Source organism: Cygnus atratus, chromosome 3 (genome assembly GCF_013377495.2).
Source record: "Cygnus atratus isolate AKBS03 ecotype Queensland, Australia chromosome 3, CAtr_DNAZoo_HiC_assembly, whole genome shotgun sequence".
NCBI classification, from domain to species: domain Eukaryota; kingdom Metazoa; phylum Chordata; class Aves; order Anseriformes; family Anatidae; genus Cygnus; species Cygnus atratus.
The window spans coordinates 110,555,581-110,572,825 of record NC_066364.1 but is presented as its reverse complement, the minus strand read 5'-3'; the positions used below and the strand labels follow the sequence as shown (position 1 = coordinate 110,572,825).

Genomic DNA, 17,245 nt, shown 5'->3' with positions numbered 1-17,245 from the left:
AGCTTTCTGGCTACTGGCGAGCCGATTAAAGGGAGGAAACACATGTTCACTGTCAGACAGAGCCCCTGGAGAAAGCATTGACAACCTTTTAACCTCCTTTCCCAGTGAAAGTGCCCAAATGTTTCTCTGGAACAAAACCCCAGCATTGTTTTAAGCATCTTTTCATTTAATGCACTATATTTTTCAAGATAAGTTAAAAGTCAGAGGAATTCCATTTTAATGTGGAGGTTTCAAAATCCATTCAATTCCCATGCAAATGGTAATGCAGAGTTGTTAACAGGGAATATCTTTTATGAACTTTTTTCCTACTCTTTCTTCTTCCTTTTTTTTTCCTCTCTTTTTTTTTTTTTTTTATACTGTCCAACCACAGTTTAAATACCAACACATTGAAAAGTTCACTAACCTCTACGGTGATTTCTCAAAACAAGCCAAAAAGCCGCAGGAGTGAAATTTTCTGAACAGTAGGAAGGCTGACTAGCAGACATTATTAGCACTTTGAGCATTCAAATCTGGCCATGGAAACTTTTGTGAGTTACAAGATGCTGGGGCAGGAAGCACCACACATTACTGATGTATTTGTTATCAAGGGAACCAGTTTCCACTGTATTTAATCATCAGCAATAGGGGAAAATAAATTTTCTTCTCAGAAGTAAAACAAGGATTTTTTAAAATATTATTATTATTATTTTAAAGAAAGGGCTTTCAGAGCAATTGGTCTAGCTTTCTTTGTAGTTATAAAGGTCCGCTCAGAGGTTGGTTAACATTTAACCTTGCTATTTTTACCTTAATATCAGCAGCTGGAATAGTTCTGTCTGTTTTGATAAAAAGGAGACTTTTTTCCATGTTGCATATTTGCTTTTACAGCTGAGAGGAACTGTTCCAGCTGAAGTAGGTAACTATAAAACTGCAGTGGTCTGAGCCGCCTGGGAGAGGAGTAGATTATTTGATTAAATGTTCCTGTAAGTAACTGCACACGGCACTGTCCAATAACGCACAGTATTTGCTAATGAAAGATAAAAGGCTGTGAGTTTTGCAGGTACGATGTCCCAGGGGGATTTGCTATTCCTTTTCCAAAAGCCCTCGCGCTGGCCGTGCTCAATAGCTCTGCTACGGTTTCCCTCATCTGGGCTTTCACTGGGATTACAACTTGGCTAACAAAAGCCATGGTGGGGGCAATTTGCAGAGCCGAAGCTTGGCTTCTCCCAGCGTTGGCCCGAAAGGACTTATTGCATTTTGGCTTTTTATTTCATTTTAATTTCTTCTAAAATAGCTTTCACGCCAATAACCGTGTTCAAAACACGGCCACGGCACAGACGGCAGCTTCCTTGGCTTTCTTCAGGTGTTGGCGCACTGGCCCCGGTCACGTACCACTCCTCATCTCACGGGCAGTGCTGGGGGCTGACTTGCTGGGACAAGTGGCACAGGAGATGTCCCCTGCACCCTCGTTCCTCCCAGACCCCCGGCTGGTTGAACCTGCCTTCGGCGATCTGAAGAGGAGGACGCGAGCCCTGCTTTGTAGTGGTGTTCTGGGCAGGATGAAGTCGGCGGGGCTTGTGCTTGGAGCCATTTAAATGCCTTTGGAAAAGGCCACCCATGGAGGGAAGGTATGTTGGAGCTGAGCACCTTGAATCAGTCGGGAAGTCAAACAATCACGGCTTTCTTCTAACCCACTCGTGTCTTGCCCCGGCAAACATTCCTATCTAATGCATCTCCCACAGTTACAGGAAGCAATCTCATTCTTATTTTATGTAATGCAACAGCTTTAAAAGAGGAAATTTCCCTGAGAGCAGAGTTATAAAAGCAAAAGAAGCAATTCCTCAATGTTTCTCCTTTCCAGGAGACGCCTATTGCACAACTTTGTCCTCCTATACCCAAGAGATTCCCAGCAGGACCTGACCATTAAAAAAAATTGTATTTTTTACCTTCTTGGATCCAAAAGGGATCTAACCCCCTCCCCGGTTTTGTACTAGAGAATAAGCAAATCAGCTGCTGTCCACAAACTTGTGAAATCCTTCAGAACAGAAGCCAGGAGGATTTGCAAAAGTGCCAAGAAAGAATTCTGAGCAAATTCCACCAAAAAAAAAAATACAGCAAAACAGTCAATACTAATAGCCCTTGAAATTTTTAGCTGAAGATCATGACACGCTTCCTAAACGAGGTAAATGTCGTTACGCCAATTTTAGAAATAGGAAAGCTGGGATCCAGCAGCCGAGGAATAGCCTGAAGACAGCCAGTTGGTGGCAGGGCTGGAAATGGATCCCAGACCCTCCCCGTCTCAGTCCCATGCTCCACACCTCCTGCAACACACACTGCTTGCACGCAACATCTCCGTGCAATTTAGGTTTGGAGGAAACACTGCTTTATCCAGGCTGAACTGTTTATCGCAGGCCATGAAATGCCGTGGCTGGAGTTACGCTTGTAGTAAACTCTGCTAATTGCGTTCAGCCCAAGTCACATGCACGGCTACAGATAAATACAAAAAAATAAATAAAAAATCCCAAACCAGAGTTTATCTGCTGCTCATTTAGGCATACATAGCTGACCCTTTTCTCTGCAGAAAACTCCAAGCAGGTGGGTTTAATTTCCATTCTACTTATCCACTGTCCAAAGCTTATTTTCTAGAAAATGGCCTTGTTTTGAAGAAGCCCCAAAACCCTACCTCTCCTATTGACAGTTTGTTTGAGCACTTATTTATTCCAGGCATGCTTACATTTCTAATTTACATTTGTCTCATTTCAGCTTCCTGATACTGGTTTTGCTTTGCATGATTTATCCACCAGATTAAACAATTTTCTATTGCTTGGTACTTCCTTCCCCTGATTCTTCAAACCAAGCCACCTGTCTTCCTTTCTGCAAAGCTAAGCAGGGGATGTTCTTCAACTCTACCCCTTTCAAGGGTTTTCTACAGCTGCTTGTTGGACTCTCACTTATGTCTGAACATCCTTCAAAAAAGTGGAAACCCAAACCATATGTCCTGGTATGAATCTCAGCAACACCAAGCATCGGTAAAAACTCATCCTGTCTTCCACTTCTGCATATGTATGTGTCCAAGGATGGCAGCACAATGCTGGCACTTCGCTTGAGTCTTATAACCTCCAAATGCTTTTTGGAGCCTAACAACTCAACAATGCAGTGCCATTTCGTTGGCACGAAAATACACTTGCAAATATCTTTTAATTGGGGTAAGCTAGCAAGGGACTGAGCTCGACTGTAAATGATTTCTCCTCCTCCTCATTATTTACTGGTGTAAACACAGATGTAATTCATTGTTATTACCTTATCATTATTTACCAACATAAGTGTATAAATAATTCAGCGATATTCATATTATTATGTACAATACTATGAATTATAGGAATAAAAAAAATTCATAGTGGGTACCATTAAAAAGTCAACATTAATCAGTGTTTGCCTCAAAGTTATTATGAGATACCATAGTCTGCTCTACCCTCAGAATAGGAAATAAATGTGGTACCTCAGATACCACAGTATGGTAACAGTTGGCAGATGCTGCTTCTGAAATGGTAACCACTGGAACTAGAAATTTAATTGGAAAGTGCATTGTATCGTATTTGCTAAATAACTGTGGCTTTCCATTTTTCCAAACACTCACCTAAATTATCAAACCGCAACATCTTCAGAGAAACCTGTCCACAGAAATTGCTCAAAGAGCAACCAAATATTTCTGCAGACTTTCTGCAGAACTGATTGAAATGCTTCTGTCAAAAACTTCTGTTTAAATGTTAAATGGCTTTGCGGGGTGGGAGGGTTGGGGAATAGACTTTTTTTTTTTTTTTAATTAGAATATTTATAGTTTCAGAGGCAGAGATAGAAAGAAGGCCAGGAAGATGGCCTGCTTTTCTTCATGGTAATTTTGTAAAGATTAATCATTTTGCAAATAACTGCCATGTTTTGTCTCAGCATTTAGTCTGCTACTTCATTACCATGATTCCCAGTGAGCCATGATGCAAAATGGTATTTTCCTTACTGTCTGGTACTGGGATGACAAGCCCACTGCTTGCAGGGGATTCTGCAGGAATCCCCCCAGGGGAACACGGTCTGTCCCCAGGCAACGCCATGAAGAGGGACTCTCATGCCAACTGCATGATCAGACAGCTGCATCTGTATCTGCCTTATCGTTGTATTCATTTGCCTTGCTATTGACTTGTCACCCTTTTAAAGTTAGTCTACTTCCAGGGATCTATGAAAGAAGAATCATAAAAGAAGAATCACCACATTCACCCAGTGAAATTGTTAACCAAAACTGAAGCTAGAGAATGTTCTCATGTATTTATCAGTTCTACCCATGGAAAGTCCATAAGCAATGTGACCCCCTGCCAGGAAGAACTCAGTTCTCTAACTCATACAAGTCATGGTTGTATTACAATTTTTCTAAACTCTTATCCTGTGAGAGAGATCAAACCACTGTCCTGCAGGGATACTAAACTCAAGTCAAGGGAGGGGATATTGAACATCAGCGACTAATTCATCTCTTTTCAGCCCTAAGTCTACATTTTAAAAGCAGCATTTCCTCTATTTGTTATGGTCAGACCATTTTGTCTCCCCCCAGAGTAACTGAGCATCTTCCATACTAATGCAGTTCCCAACTACGTTGCTGGTAGCACATATCTGATGTAGAGTGTGGTCACTCCTGACCAAAATTGTATGATTATAGGTCCATCGCTAGGGATCTAACTGCCATCACTCCCGAAACTAATGGTCACATGCATACACGCACAGATTTATATAAGCTCTTTACCTGGCAGAAGAGAAGAAACACGGAATTGTTTGAATGTCACAGAGACATTCTGATAGTTAATGGAGGACTAAATACTCAGCAAACTCAATCTTTTTCTCCCTTCAAGCCATACTTTGATTCAAAATTCAAACTTTATCAACAAGAAAATCACTCTCAAAATGACCTCATGGTACTCATGAAGTCGTACAATGACAAGTTACGGTTCCCTAAATATTGTGAGGTTCACCAAGTTCCTCTAACTCGCTTGTCTGTCACTTTAGAGAAAGGAAAGTGAAAGAAGAAGAGTTTAAACCTGCAGTGCCACAAGATGACTAAGATTAAAAAGGGAAAAGCTGTTAAAATTTTCAACAGCAAATTAGCTAGGCCTGCTCAAACTGTAGATTTAAGTTTCCATTAAGGGAGGAAAAAAAGCCATCACTAGCTGGAAGAAAACAACAAAACCCATCAGAGGCTGTCAATGGATTAGGAGATGTTTCCACCAAGAGTGAAGACAATCAGTAAATTAAGAAACAATTGGGAAAAAAAATGGTGTCACAAGATGTAGAAATGCCTAAGACTCTTTTAGCAAATTTTGGTGTAAGAAGGAAAAGTAAGAAAAAACTTACATTAAGCTTAGGGAATATTCTATTCCTTCTATTCCCCAGGACTAAATAAATAAATAAATAAATAAAAAGAATGGAACCATATCTCTCTGCTTAATTATCCCTCTTCCATATCCCATCACTGCTCTCATTATCATAGAGAATAAGAAAACTCCTCTACAACTCCCAAAGTTGATGTGAAATTATTCTTTCTACAACAAACTATCAATGGTCTGCAGGGACTGAGACCCTCACAGAAAGGCTGATGAAGAACTCTTCCATTTCTTGAAGGCTTCCTAAATTCATGAGAGGTTACAAAACCTTTCATCAGCATCCCATCCACATCTGGTCATGACATTTTTTTGCTGTGGAAAGAGTGTGGGAGCAAAAGCCTTTCATTGCCTGTGCCACTTCAAAATTTCTGCACAGTCATGCAATGGGTTTTGAAAACAATAATTCTCACTTTCTTTGATGCAGTTTCTCAGAGAATATGCAACAGCTCAACATGGGCACATCATTATTTATTAGATAAATCACATATGTTTACATACATAAAGCTCATGCTCATGTGGAGAGAGACAGCTATCAGGTATAATCCAAACAGCTCAGGGCAGGAATGAGCCAATGTACTGAGGGTTTGAGTCAAAATGTAACAGTTATATTTATTTCACTGGGTTGGGATCAAGCCCTTTGTAAATGGCACGCGTGTATTTGTGTTTGTATACATTTTGTGCAATACAACTCTTGTGTTTGTTTTTTGAAATGTTAAACCCAAAGTCAGAAAAGAAAAAGACATTCTGCTCAGACTGCCATTTACAGCGTTTCATGGTCCTCATGGAGGCATAAGCCACCTTACAATTCTTCCTTGCACATAAATTAATATAAGGGAGTTGTCCAATACCTAAAAATGCCAACTTAATTACTTTGGGGTTGTTTCTCACAGCCTATACATACAGCCTTCTTGTTCTTCCCTGACTTGAAACTTGCAGAACAAGATATGGAGCTTGGATTATTCCTCAGGCTCTAACTGAGCCTTGATACCAGTCACTTCTCCCACACCCCAGTCAAACATGTTTTTTTAAATATGAAGTTTCATACAAATATGCATCTTAAAAGAAACTGAACACTGACTAAAGTTTGCCTGATGAAACTGGCTGTCAAAAGTCTTGATAACATTAGCAATAGCAAGGAATTCTTTTATTGTATTTCAGTTAATTATACTGACTGACCTATTTAGGAAAGCAAGAAAAAAAAAAAGGCAAATTAAGCAAGAACCATCTAAAAGCTCAGAGAAACCTTTTAGTGGCTTGGAAGAAATTCAGTTAATGCCTCTCCATATTTACATAGCTCCAACACTTCCTGGCTTTCACTGTCTTCTCTCTCTCAAATTTTCATACAACGTGTACCCCAATGGTATCTAATTCGCAAGCAAGAAGCACCAAAAACCCCAAGTGAAAGCCTGTCTACAAACTTTCCACACTCTTCTTGCAGGCAATAGAAATTCAGATAGTTGGGAGAAGCCTCAGAAATTAACTACCTTTTTTTTTTTTTGCAGTTCACCTCCCCATAAGCAAAACCAAAACCATGCAACTTTGTCGCCAAGCCAAAGAGCACGTTGCTCCAAGTCATACCTCCAATTCAATGCACTCAGTAACGTTTGGGTCACATACATGGAAAGGCTCCATTTAGGCTTCGAGGGCAACTGGATCCGATTAGACGTGCTGCTCTACCTTGGCGCAAAGGGATGAGTGAAATACGGACTGCTGGCCCCAGGCTGGAATTCACTTTGTTATATCACAAGCCTTACCTGAAACGCACAGCTTTATGCGTTAATAATATATTTGTTACAGCTATCCTGTGGAACGCTTAATTAAAGTGATATTTTCTTTCAGTTGAAAAATCTCCGACTGTTTTATTGTCATTTGACATTAAATTGCAATTTGCCATGCCACATACGTTTCTGCACACGTTGTCAATATGATCATAAAGGCAACGTTATTGACCAAGAACATAATACTTACTGAGTGCCTTGAGAAAACACTGCGATTTTTAAAGTTCTACTTTCTCTTTTCTGTTGTTAAAATTCAATCGCTTTGGTTTCTTTAAAGCTCTTTGCTGCCCAATAACTCCAAGTGCTAACAGAATTTAATATTCAGTTGTCATGCACAGCTCAGCTCTCACCCCAGCACTCCGTGAACTGTGCTCAAGCCCAGGTCAGCTTTTCCCTCGCGTGCATCTTGCGGCTCAGGTCACCACATGCACATGGGGAAGCAGCAGTGTCCCCTCCGTGCCTTCAATGCCCCTTTTGCAAAGGTCCAGCAGAGGAAGAGCCAGCTCTGGGGGCATCCACCAGCACCAACCCCCGCTCTCCTCTTGGGTCTCACGGATTGAATTTAGGTTCCCCCCTTCAGGCTACATGAATCATTTCTGCCATGAACTTGTGACCCTGGCTCTGTAACGCGGCACGTTGCTCTACCAGGACCATACGGCAGCTAATGCGCACCTACTTTGGTCTGTATGAGACCTGACGTCCGAAAAGCTGCACTGAATTAGCACAAGACAGTGCATATCGCAGCGAGTTCAATGTGCGCTGGGAATAAAATGCTTGGGTAGTGTTTCCTAAACTCGGAGGAAAAAGCTAAATCCATGCCCTCTCCTATTTCACTCTGATTGAAGAGGTAAATAAAATAAAATAGGCTTACATGAAAATGTTGTCTGTATTAGTGCCGTGTTATTTCTGCTTTACCAGCAAGCTGAAAAAGTTGTTGTATATTTTCTTTGTATTTCCTTACTTGCTCTTGAATATCTGGAATTGAGCTGGTGTGTTTTCTTTAAAAAAAAAAAAAAGTATGAGTACTACATTCAGTTGGGGTTAAGTTCAATTTCAGCTGGATTTTTCCAAGTTTTAAACATAGTATTGCATAAGAAGACTTCCTGAAAAAAATTTTACTCAATTCAGAATTAGCAGGTTACCATTGCCCAGTCACAAACCCTACTGCAATGGCAAATAAGAACATCCCAATGATGCACAGGAAAACTCGGAAGCCTCAAGGTCTGGTATATCAGTTACAGTAAGGTCATCACTAGCCTCTCTTTTAATGGCTCATATCATTAAATACTAAGATATTGCCTTGCCATTACATGCCTTACGCGAAAAAAATACTCAAGTTCAAATAGGGATGCATCTTTTACTGTAACAGACTTAATAAAGTTGCTAGTTGCTGCATTACCACAAGTAACTAATAATAAATATACTTTTTGTTTTGTTTTGTTTTGAAAATGGCAAAATAACTATTGCCATAGAAGTGGCTGGCATGTGTAATTTGATGAGCTCACTTAAATAGTTCGACTGCGGATCAAAAAAGCAAATTATACTCACTTGAATAGTTCAACTGTGGATCAAAAAAGTAAATTATATAAGTGGATACTGCAACGCAGAAACATGTGGACACAGCTGTAGTGTCATGTGTCACAGCTTCGCTCCTTGCCAGCTGGCATCGGCACAAAGGCAGGCCAAGCCAAACAATTCCTGTTATTCATAACAGCAAATGTGCATTCAAAACACACAGTGCAGGCTTTATAAAATAACTTGGTATTCAAATGGATCCACACTGCGGAATTGTTTTTTAATCACACATTGCTGTGCGCCAGGCCAATACGCCAAATTGTCCTCGTGGTCCAGAAGTTCTTGTCTTTACCCAAAGCAGTGTAAATGCAGGTCTTGGCCTGCCTATCTATGGGCTATTTGTGCTCATGGTTTGCAGCGCTCCTTGTGCACTCGATAAATAGATGTGCACCCTCGGTGCATTAAATATTCAGCCTTTCAATTAACAAGGGTGCCCAACATGCACATTTACGCTATATTATAATCAGAACTTCCCTAGCATAGAAAATCGTGTCATTAAGAAGTCTAGTTAGTGAGAAAGCAAGCAGTTAGCATAGTTTTGCAGACAAACTCCTTCTAGACTGCATTCATATTTAGAACTTAAATATGAAATGCCAGAGGTATTCACTGCACTCCTCTGTAAGGGGACCTCTTCCAAGTATGCAAATAGGCTCTGCGTATCTAACCTCAGTGGGGACTTCATGAAATATGCCCCTACTGATGGAGAAGAAAAAAAAAAGGGGGAAGGGGGGGAGTGTAATTCAGCTCTTTTCATTGCTGTTGCGACAAGGCTTATATGAAAATCTTCCTGCCACTCACCCCCAGCCTCTTCCTCCGTCCTAGCAATCCAAATCAATATTTTATTATTGCAGGATCCAGCCTTCCTCGAGCATATCTTCAGTTTCGTCACACCAGTGAATGAGCACTGACCACAGGAGGTTATGGCTGAAGTCACAAAAAATGGGGATTTTTAATAACACAAAGCCCAGCTCCTCGGAAGAGGTGTATGTGAACATCGTCACTCTGAAGTCCCTGGCAACCTGCTAACGTACACCAGGTAACAATCTGGTAAGAATCTGTAGGTTTAAATATAGACAGGCTTAAAATAATACTGTGTCGCTTCCAAATTTCCCCTCCTTAAAAAAAAAAAAAAAAAAAAAAAAGACCCAAACCCCACGTTCACCTCCTCAGTTCCTTCTATGAGAGCTAGCACGTGCTTCGTGGCAGCAGTGCCAGAAGCAGGCGAGCACGTTTCCCTCCGAGGAAGCCACCTAAGCTGCATCTCAAGGAAAACCAAGTCATGGCCCCCCGGCCTAGCGCTGCCGCGCAGCCTGCTGCCGCTCACGGCCTACTCCTGGCTGCAGGGGTTGTGCGCCTGCGTGCTACAGGCCGTCTCTCCAACGCTGCTTATCTCGGGCAGGAAAGGAACTGCGAGCTTTCCCAGTAAACAGATGGAAAAGGCTGAGCCGTAAAACCCCCTTTTTTCGCTTTCTCTGGAGCACGTAGCGGGGCTGGCTGACCTCCACCCAGCGAGGTCTACGGCACTGTCCCTCTGTCTGCCTTGGGTTTTTCACCCCAGGCCAACAGCGAGACCCCTTTTTCCTAGGAAGCATAAATAAAGGGCTGCACACGGAGGCAACGGGGAGGGATGACAGCTTCTATCACCTTGTTTACAGTAGCCACTCTTTAATGTCTGGTGCCTAAGATCTGCCAAGCAGCATTTCAGTTTTTTCCCCTCTGGAAAGAGAGACAAGGAGAATTACACTAACACATTTTTTTTTTTTCGGTGCATCGTTTACAGCCTGCGTTCTTGAAAAGTAGCCTCTTTCCTATCCTCGGAGTGTAATTGGTATACGGGTTAATAGGTACCAGACATCTCCTATCAGGCAACATGGTTTAAATAGGCACGTCATTAACATGGATTACTTAGGCCATGTCTCCTATTGAATTAGTGGTCTACAGGCCAGTGCCAGGGAAGGGTTTGGGGGTCTGTAGGCTTGGTATTGAAACATCTAAACTTTGGCCCCAACCTCAAAAGAAAGTGTGAAAAGCCTTGGAAAAAGTCCCAGCTCTTAGGCTTTCACTGAGGTTAAAAGCAAAGCTCCTGCAGACATCCACAGAGCTATTCCATCCCGAACTGGAACAGCAATAGGGCGGATTTAGTGGGAGGTTTTAAAAGGACTTTGGGAATCCAGTTAACCCTTCCTCAGCTAACACTGCTGCTGGCTTTGCTACCGCCAGCTTCACCAGGAAGCAGGAGAGTTGAGCATCCACCCCTTTGGAAACTCTATTCTCTGTCTGAGTTTGCAAATCTTTCATGGGGTGCTTTGAAAAATGGATCTGAAACGTCTAGCAGAGGATGAGAGCAGACAGACAGACCAAGCACGCCTGACGGATGCCTACAGATGGCCCTGAAGCATCTAGCGGAGGCTGACACAAGCCTGTACAGTTGTACAGGCAAAGCACCGGCATTATTTGCCATCTCCTCCTTTTGCAAGAAGAGGGAAAGGATATGGTACCAGCAGGGAAGGCGGCCATCACAAGAAATAAATAATCCTTCCTTTCCCAATGTTGATGACTTAAGATATTAATAAAATAGGAAGGAGTATTCATTTGTTGCCTTCTTTAAATAGCTTTTATTTTTTTTTTTTGCGCATAACATCCCTCTTAAACTTGTATTATGCTCAATAATAAAATTAATTGAGTTCCATGTAAACCAACAGATGCTTCAGCAACAAAAGTTCGGGTTTTTTTCAGGCCAGATTCAATTGCTCACAGATGTTACCTGCCATATCCGAGTGATTCTGTCAGGCTTGCTGTTTCGTATGTAAATTCAGTGATGAGCACATTAAAAAGCAGACTATCAGGCAGGGAACATCCAGTTACTCACAGCTAATCAGTCAGATCCACAAAAGCTGGGACACTTGTCCCATGTAAAGAAACCAGAAGTAGACATTTCAAACATATCACACATTTCAACCCTGTTGAAACTCCTGCTGAGTTTTATGACAGCATAATCCTCTCTAAAAATGGTTAATATAAAATGCTATTTTTTATTTGGCCATGATGTAGCTATCTGATGGCAGAATTAGATTGACTGCACTGATAGCAATACCTACTTAACTGAGGAACACATAAGAAAAGGCAATAAAATCTTGCAAATTCCCTGCGATTCCTTTTTTTCCTCCACATTCAACTGTAATAGATTTACTGAGCTGTGAAAAAAAGCATCTCTGGAATAGAGACATATTATCACAGCCTCTGTACTGGCAAACAAATGTTTATACAGTGTGCTTAACATGATGCAAAGTGCTGGCAGGGCTGGAGCCACCACCCTGAGCTGGCTACGTGCTGTGACAAGGCTTGCTCGGCAGCGCAGCTTATGGACTGGGCTGCAGTGAGTGCAAGCCTACTGCCTGGCCACAGCCACCAAAACCTGCTCTGGATACAGTTTGGGACACAGGGTGTGCATAACACAGGGAAAGGAGAGATGAGAGCAGCAGAAACTTTGATTCCTTCCCTCTTCACAGTAGACTTTTTATTTCCCCCACTGACTACACGAACAAGAAGTCTTGAGTTGAGGTTCCTGGCTTAGAAGTCACCGGTCTGCTTTGGGACAACGTCAGCTTAGATCCCACCAAGACATCTCACTGAAGAAAATGAGATACCTAATATTTTAGTTTCTGAAGTTTTCTGATTATTCACTTCCAGTTATTTTCTGGTTATATTAATAACGGTCTGCTCATTTTCTGATTACTTTAAGTTCACTCAGCCTCATGCAGAGAAAAATACCCATTGGTACAACAGGCTTATCATCAAATGTCCGACTTACACAGGTAAGACAAAGCAGGAAGCCAAGTGAGATGCATTTTGTTGGCCTCAAATGGTTGCAGAGGTGCAAGGTGCTTGAATTTGGCTGCCCTGACATCCCTAGGGAGGATGCTGTATTCAGTTTGGATTTAGACACACACAGACACAGACACAGATTTCTAGGTTGGAAGAGACCTCAAGATCATCGAGTCCAACCTCCGACCTAACACTAACTACTCCACTAAACCATATCGCTAAGCTCTACATCTAAACGTCTTTTAAAGACCTCCAGGGATGGTGACTCCACCACCTCCCTGGGCAGCCCGTTCCAATGCTTAATAACCCTTTCAGTAAAGAAGTACTTCCTAACATCCAACCTAAACCTCCCCTGTCGCAACTTTCGCCCATTCCCCCTCGTCCTGTCACCAGGCACGTGGGAGAACAGACCAACCCCCACCTCTCTACAGCCTCCTTTAAGGTACCTATAGAGAGTGATAAGGTCGCCCCTGAGCCTCCTCTTCTCCAGGCTGAACAAGCCCAGCTCCCTCAGCTGCTCCTCGTAAGACTTGTTCTCCAGACCCCTCACCAGCTTGGTCCCTGTAGCCCTGGATATTTAGAGGGCTAAGCTGGGAAAGGCCTTGAGGAAGACAATTGTTTTTTAATTGCATAACATTCTAGAGGCTTTTGAAATGTCTTTTTTGTTTCTTTGGACTTGTTTCAGTGAAAACAGAGCACAGCTAGTACAGAACATTTCTGAGTAATACGGAAGACGTAGCAGGCATGGGCACACAGCTGTGATGACCACAAGGGAAAGCAAGACAATCGAAGTACCTACTAGCTACCTCTGGACATTTATTTCCTTTGCTTTGGGGGCATTCCTCCTCTAGATTATCTGCCTGGCCTCTGAAGAAGCCAACCGTGGGCTGCAGCCATCAGAACATCAGGAATGGCTGCAGGAGTGATGGAGAGGGGTCGTAACTTCAGCAGCCCCTCACTGTGGCTGCTCCCCTTCCAACCAGCCTGGCAGCTCCAATTAAGCAGCACCTTGTTGACTCAGATCCCTTCTTGCAACATCACTCACCACCCTGGCTAGCTCCCATAGCCCCAGAGTCTAAAAAGCATCATGAAAACACAAAGGAAAAAAAAAAAAAAACCACCAACAATTAGTACAAAAATCAATTAGTACAAAAAAAAATCAACGTAATGCTTGCAGTCAGTCTCGGTATATTCAACCCTGTCTCCTTTGTCAGTCTTATCAGTTTGGATTGAAAACTGGAGATGGCTGACAAAGCTGTACTTGCACAGAGCTTTAGATCACACAAATTTGGCTATTGTTTTCTCCTAAGCAGTAATACAAGATAAATCTAGTCTATATCCATATAAAGCTATCTCCTGCTGCAGTTTGTTCTGTCTTCCTTAGTTGCAAAATATTCCCTCTTCTGCTCAAAATACTTCCAGGAGGAGGCTGAGCTCTTTTTCATAACTCAAAAATGTGTTTTAATAAGACTAAAAATAACCCCCAAAAAACAACTTGGCAAGCATTTTCTGCGGCAGCTAATGATTTGGGGCATCCAAGATGATACATGTGTTGATTTTAATGAGGACAGATGCCCTGGCATTTTAGGGAAAAGTTTGCCGGACGTTGAGTGCCTGAAATCACTAGCCAACATTCAGCAGAATTTTGTTTTGCAGACACAGACTCATGAAAGCACTTACTCGAGATGGAGATGGAAGCATCAGCGATGAGAAGCTCTAGGTAAGCAATTGAAAGAACGAAGGAAAATTCAGTTTGGAAACAGAACAACAAAAAACCTCTCAAAACCCCATTGCCAGGTATAATACGAATCCAACCCAACAGCCTCCTACTTTTACAGATGTTACAGACAAATAGCCCGCAGGGTCCCTCTCCGTTACCTGGGTTTGCTCATTCCTCATTCCCTACCGAGCGGGCATCCCGTCCCGCACGCTGCTTCCCCGAGCAACTCGAGGTCTGACAGCCAGTGAGGTCACCCCCAGTCTCGCCAAGGCCTGTATGCCATTACAATGAAGTAATAATGTATTTATAACACACCTAACCACTGATGGCTTCTATTCCTGTTGGTTTTTTTTTTTTTCCCCCTGCATTTGCACAGATGTTTTTTGAGAGCTGGTCTCCAGAAAGAGCCTTGCAGAAAACAAGCTATGTCTGTTGATTCTGGCTGGCTTTTATAACGATAGTTGTTAGCACGCAGGATTTATGTTTCAAATATCATTTTAATTTCTTGGGCTGCATTTTTAACCACAAAATGTTAATTCAATGGTGTACTATAAATGCTACAGCTCCTTTATAAAAATGTAGGACAAGCTGTTTCTAAGGAAATATTCCGAGAGTCTGATTCATAGAAATACGACTCACATACATTTTCCATGGAATTTGCTCTGAAATATGTGTGGACTACATTCTACAATAAATTATGTACTTTTGTGATTCATTAAATCCTCTCCCTGCTCACAAGTAGCAAGCTCTTCATTATACACAAAAAAGTGCAATCAGCCAAAACCAGCGACATTCTCTCTCTTACATTCAGTGGGTGCTCTCGTTTCTGATCTTCAAAAAAAAAAAAATCAAAAAAAAAATCTATAAAAGCATTTAGAGAAAGACAGCACATAACTTAAGCTGGCATCCAGCTTTAATTTACACGAAGGCAAATTAAGGATATCTACACACGTAATTACTTCCGTGTTCAATTTAAGGAGCTAGGGCTCGGAATGACTCTCATAAAAATCACAGTGATTATTAGGAATGGATGACTACTGAAAAAGACATTTCCAGGAATATTCACTCACTTGCTATTTTTCTTTTTATCGCTTCATCCCAGCGACGCTAAGGCTTTTTTTGCGCTGCCTACAAACGCACACATACCTGCGATGAGGTTTTGCTGGCAGGAATCTCCACGAAAAGAAAGTTTTAAGGTGCCGCCCGTGATGTTATTCATGTTCCATTTCAGCTCGCACGTGTTCACATTAGGAGCACTTACCTGACAGCCAATTAGGCAGCGGAAAAAAATATCATGTGGCTTACTCGGCTGATGACATCTAAACCACTTGAACCAACGAGCTTGGCTAGCAGAAAGCCACGTACCAGCCCGCTCGCAACCACTTCAATGGTGTAAGCTCTCCACTTGGCCCTTGTCAGAGTTAAGGGTATGCTGAAAGCACAGATATTGCCCTACTCATACGGACTTCAGCTTTCACCTGTCCCATACCACTTTTTCATGAAACAATTTCTCCCAAATGCCTGCATCACCAGAGCTAAGTTTAACCAACTTTGGCTCCTGCTGGAAGTAACACCTCCGAAATACCTCGTCGGCCTTTCCACACGCTGCTGCCAGTCGTCTCCACGCCTGTCAGAGGCAGGAGCCCCACGGTGACTGGCTTGAAGGGGAGGCAGCCAGCCGGGGTGAGATCAGGATCTGGCCCTCCGACTCAGTTGTGCACTGTCTGCACAGCCTGTGGCTGTGAGGGGAAGGGGAAGAGGGAGAGGTGACAGCACAGCTGCTATTTTGAAGGCCAGAGCCCAACTGGAAGCACCCTACAATCATGCACTTTGTACTGAGAGCCAAGATGCTTTCTCTCTGCACAAAGGAAAATAAGAAATATAATTTCACCATTCTTTTCAAATGTCATGTCCCAGCATATCAGACTCATTTCATCTTCAGATCATCCCACCATGCTCCATTAGCCACCAGAAGACGTGAGCCAGTGTTACCACCACAACAAACTCCCGGTACAACCATATCATTTCAATTCTTCACACATTTTCTTCCCGCGCGCACAATGCATTCTCCAGCTCCATAAAAGTCTCCTCTCTCCAGCCCACTGCCACGGGCTACCAGGCTGAAACAAAGCTCGGTTTCAAAGCCGGAGCAAAATGACAAAGCAGGAGGGGAAGCACAAAAGAAAGAATCGGCTGTAGCCGAGCCTGTGTCTCCAGAGGTTCTCCTAGCCGAGGACTCTGCCCAGGGTGGGCCATCAGCTCTGCTTCTGGGGTGCACGGCATTGAAATGCCACTTCTTGAAGAGTGGCATGGTGAAGCGGGGCAGGCTGTCAGCCCGAAAAATGTCACCATGTGAAAGCCCCAAGGCCCCCGCAGCCAAGTTTTCTTTTGTCCCAGCTTTGCCTCTGCTAGCACAGGTCGGGAAACGAGCCAGCCGTTTGGGGCAGGAGCTTCTTCGGTGGTGGTTTCAGACCGTGCCCGGTGTGTTGGAATCCTGGGATGTGACTGCTGCAGTACAAGGCTTTGGGGCAAAATTAACAGGGGTTACAAAAATAGCAAGCAGCACAAAACAAGACATTTCTGGCAGGGGAAGAAGGAAGAGGCTAGCAGTGTCCCTAGCAGGCCAAAAAGAGGCCAGCAGCTAGCTGCCTGTATGGGCAGGGATGGAAGGGGAGACAGCGGCTGGATGAAGAGGTGCTTCAGAAGTCAAAGCATCTCCGAGGAGCTCTCTACCAGAATGAAAGGTACAGAAGGAGGGTAGCTAAAGGAACATTTTTTCCCCACTTCAGAGAATTTCAATCCAAATTGCATGTCAGCCAGTTCCACTTTCCCTGGTGAGTCTAGACCTGACTTTTCACTCTCCACACCTTGCCTAGTCATTTCAGTCGTACAAAGCCGAGCCAGAAATAAACACAAACTCCTTCAAATTTGGCAGCATTTTACACCTCTTCAGT

The 17,245-nt window shown here is 42.8% G+C and overlaps 1 protein-coding gene across 1 annotated transcript in view; it reads right to left on the bottom strand.

Annotated features, from left to right (window-relative positions):
* Window positions 1-14,511, bottom strand: part of MEIS1 (Meis homeobox 1) — a 163,770-nt gene extending 149,259 nt beyond the window's left edge. The window contains exon 1 of the mRNA XM_050709420.1: window positions 14,450-14,511. Within this exon, the coding sequence (XP_050565377.1) occupies window positions 14,450-14,470 (21 nt within the window). The 5' untranslated portion in view covers window positions 14,471-14,511. The remainder of the gene's footprint in view (window positions 1-14,449) is intronic.
* Window positions 14,512-17,245: the final 2,734 nt, after the last annotated feature.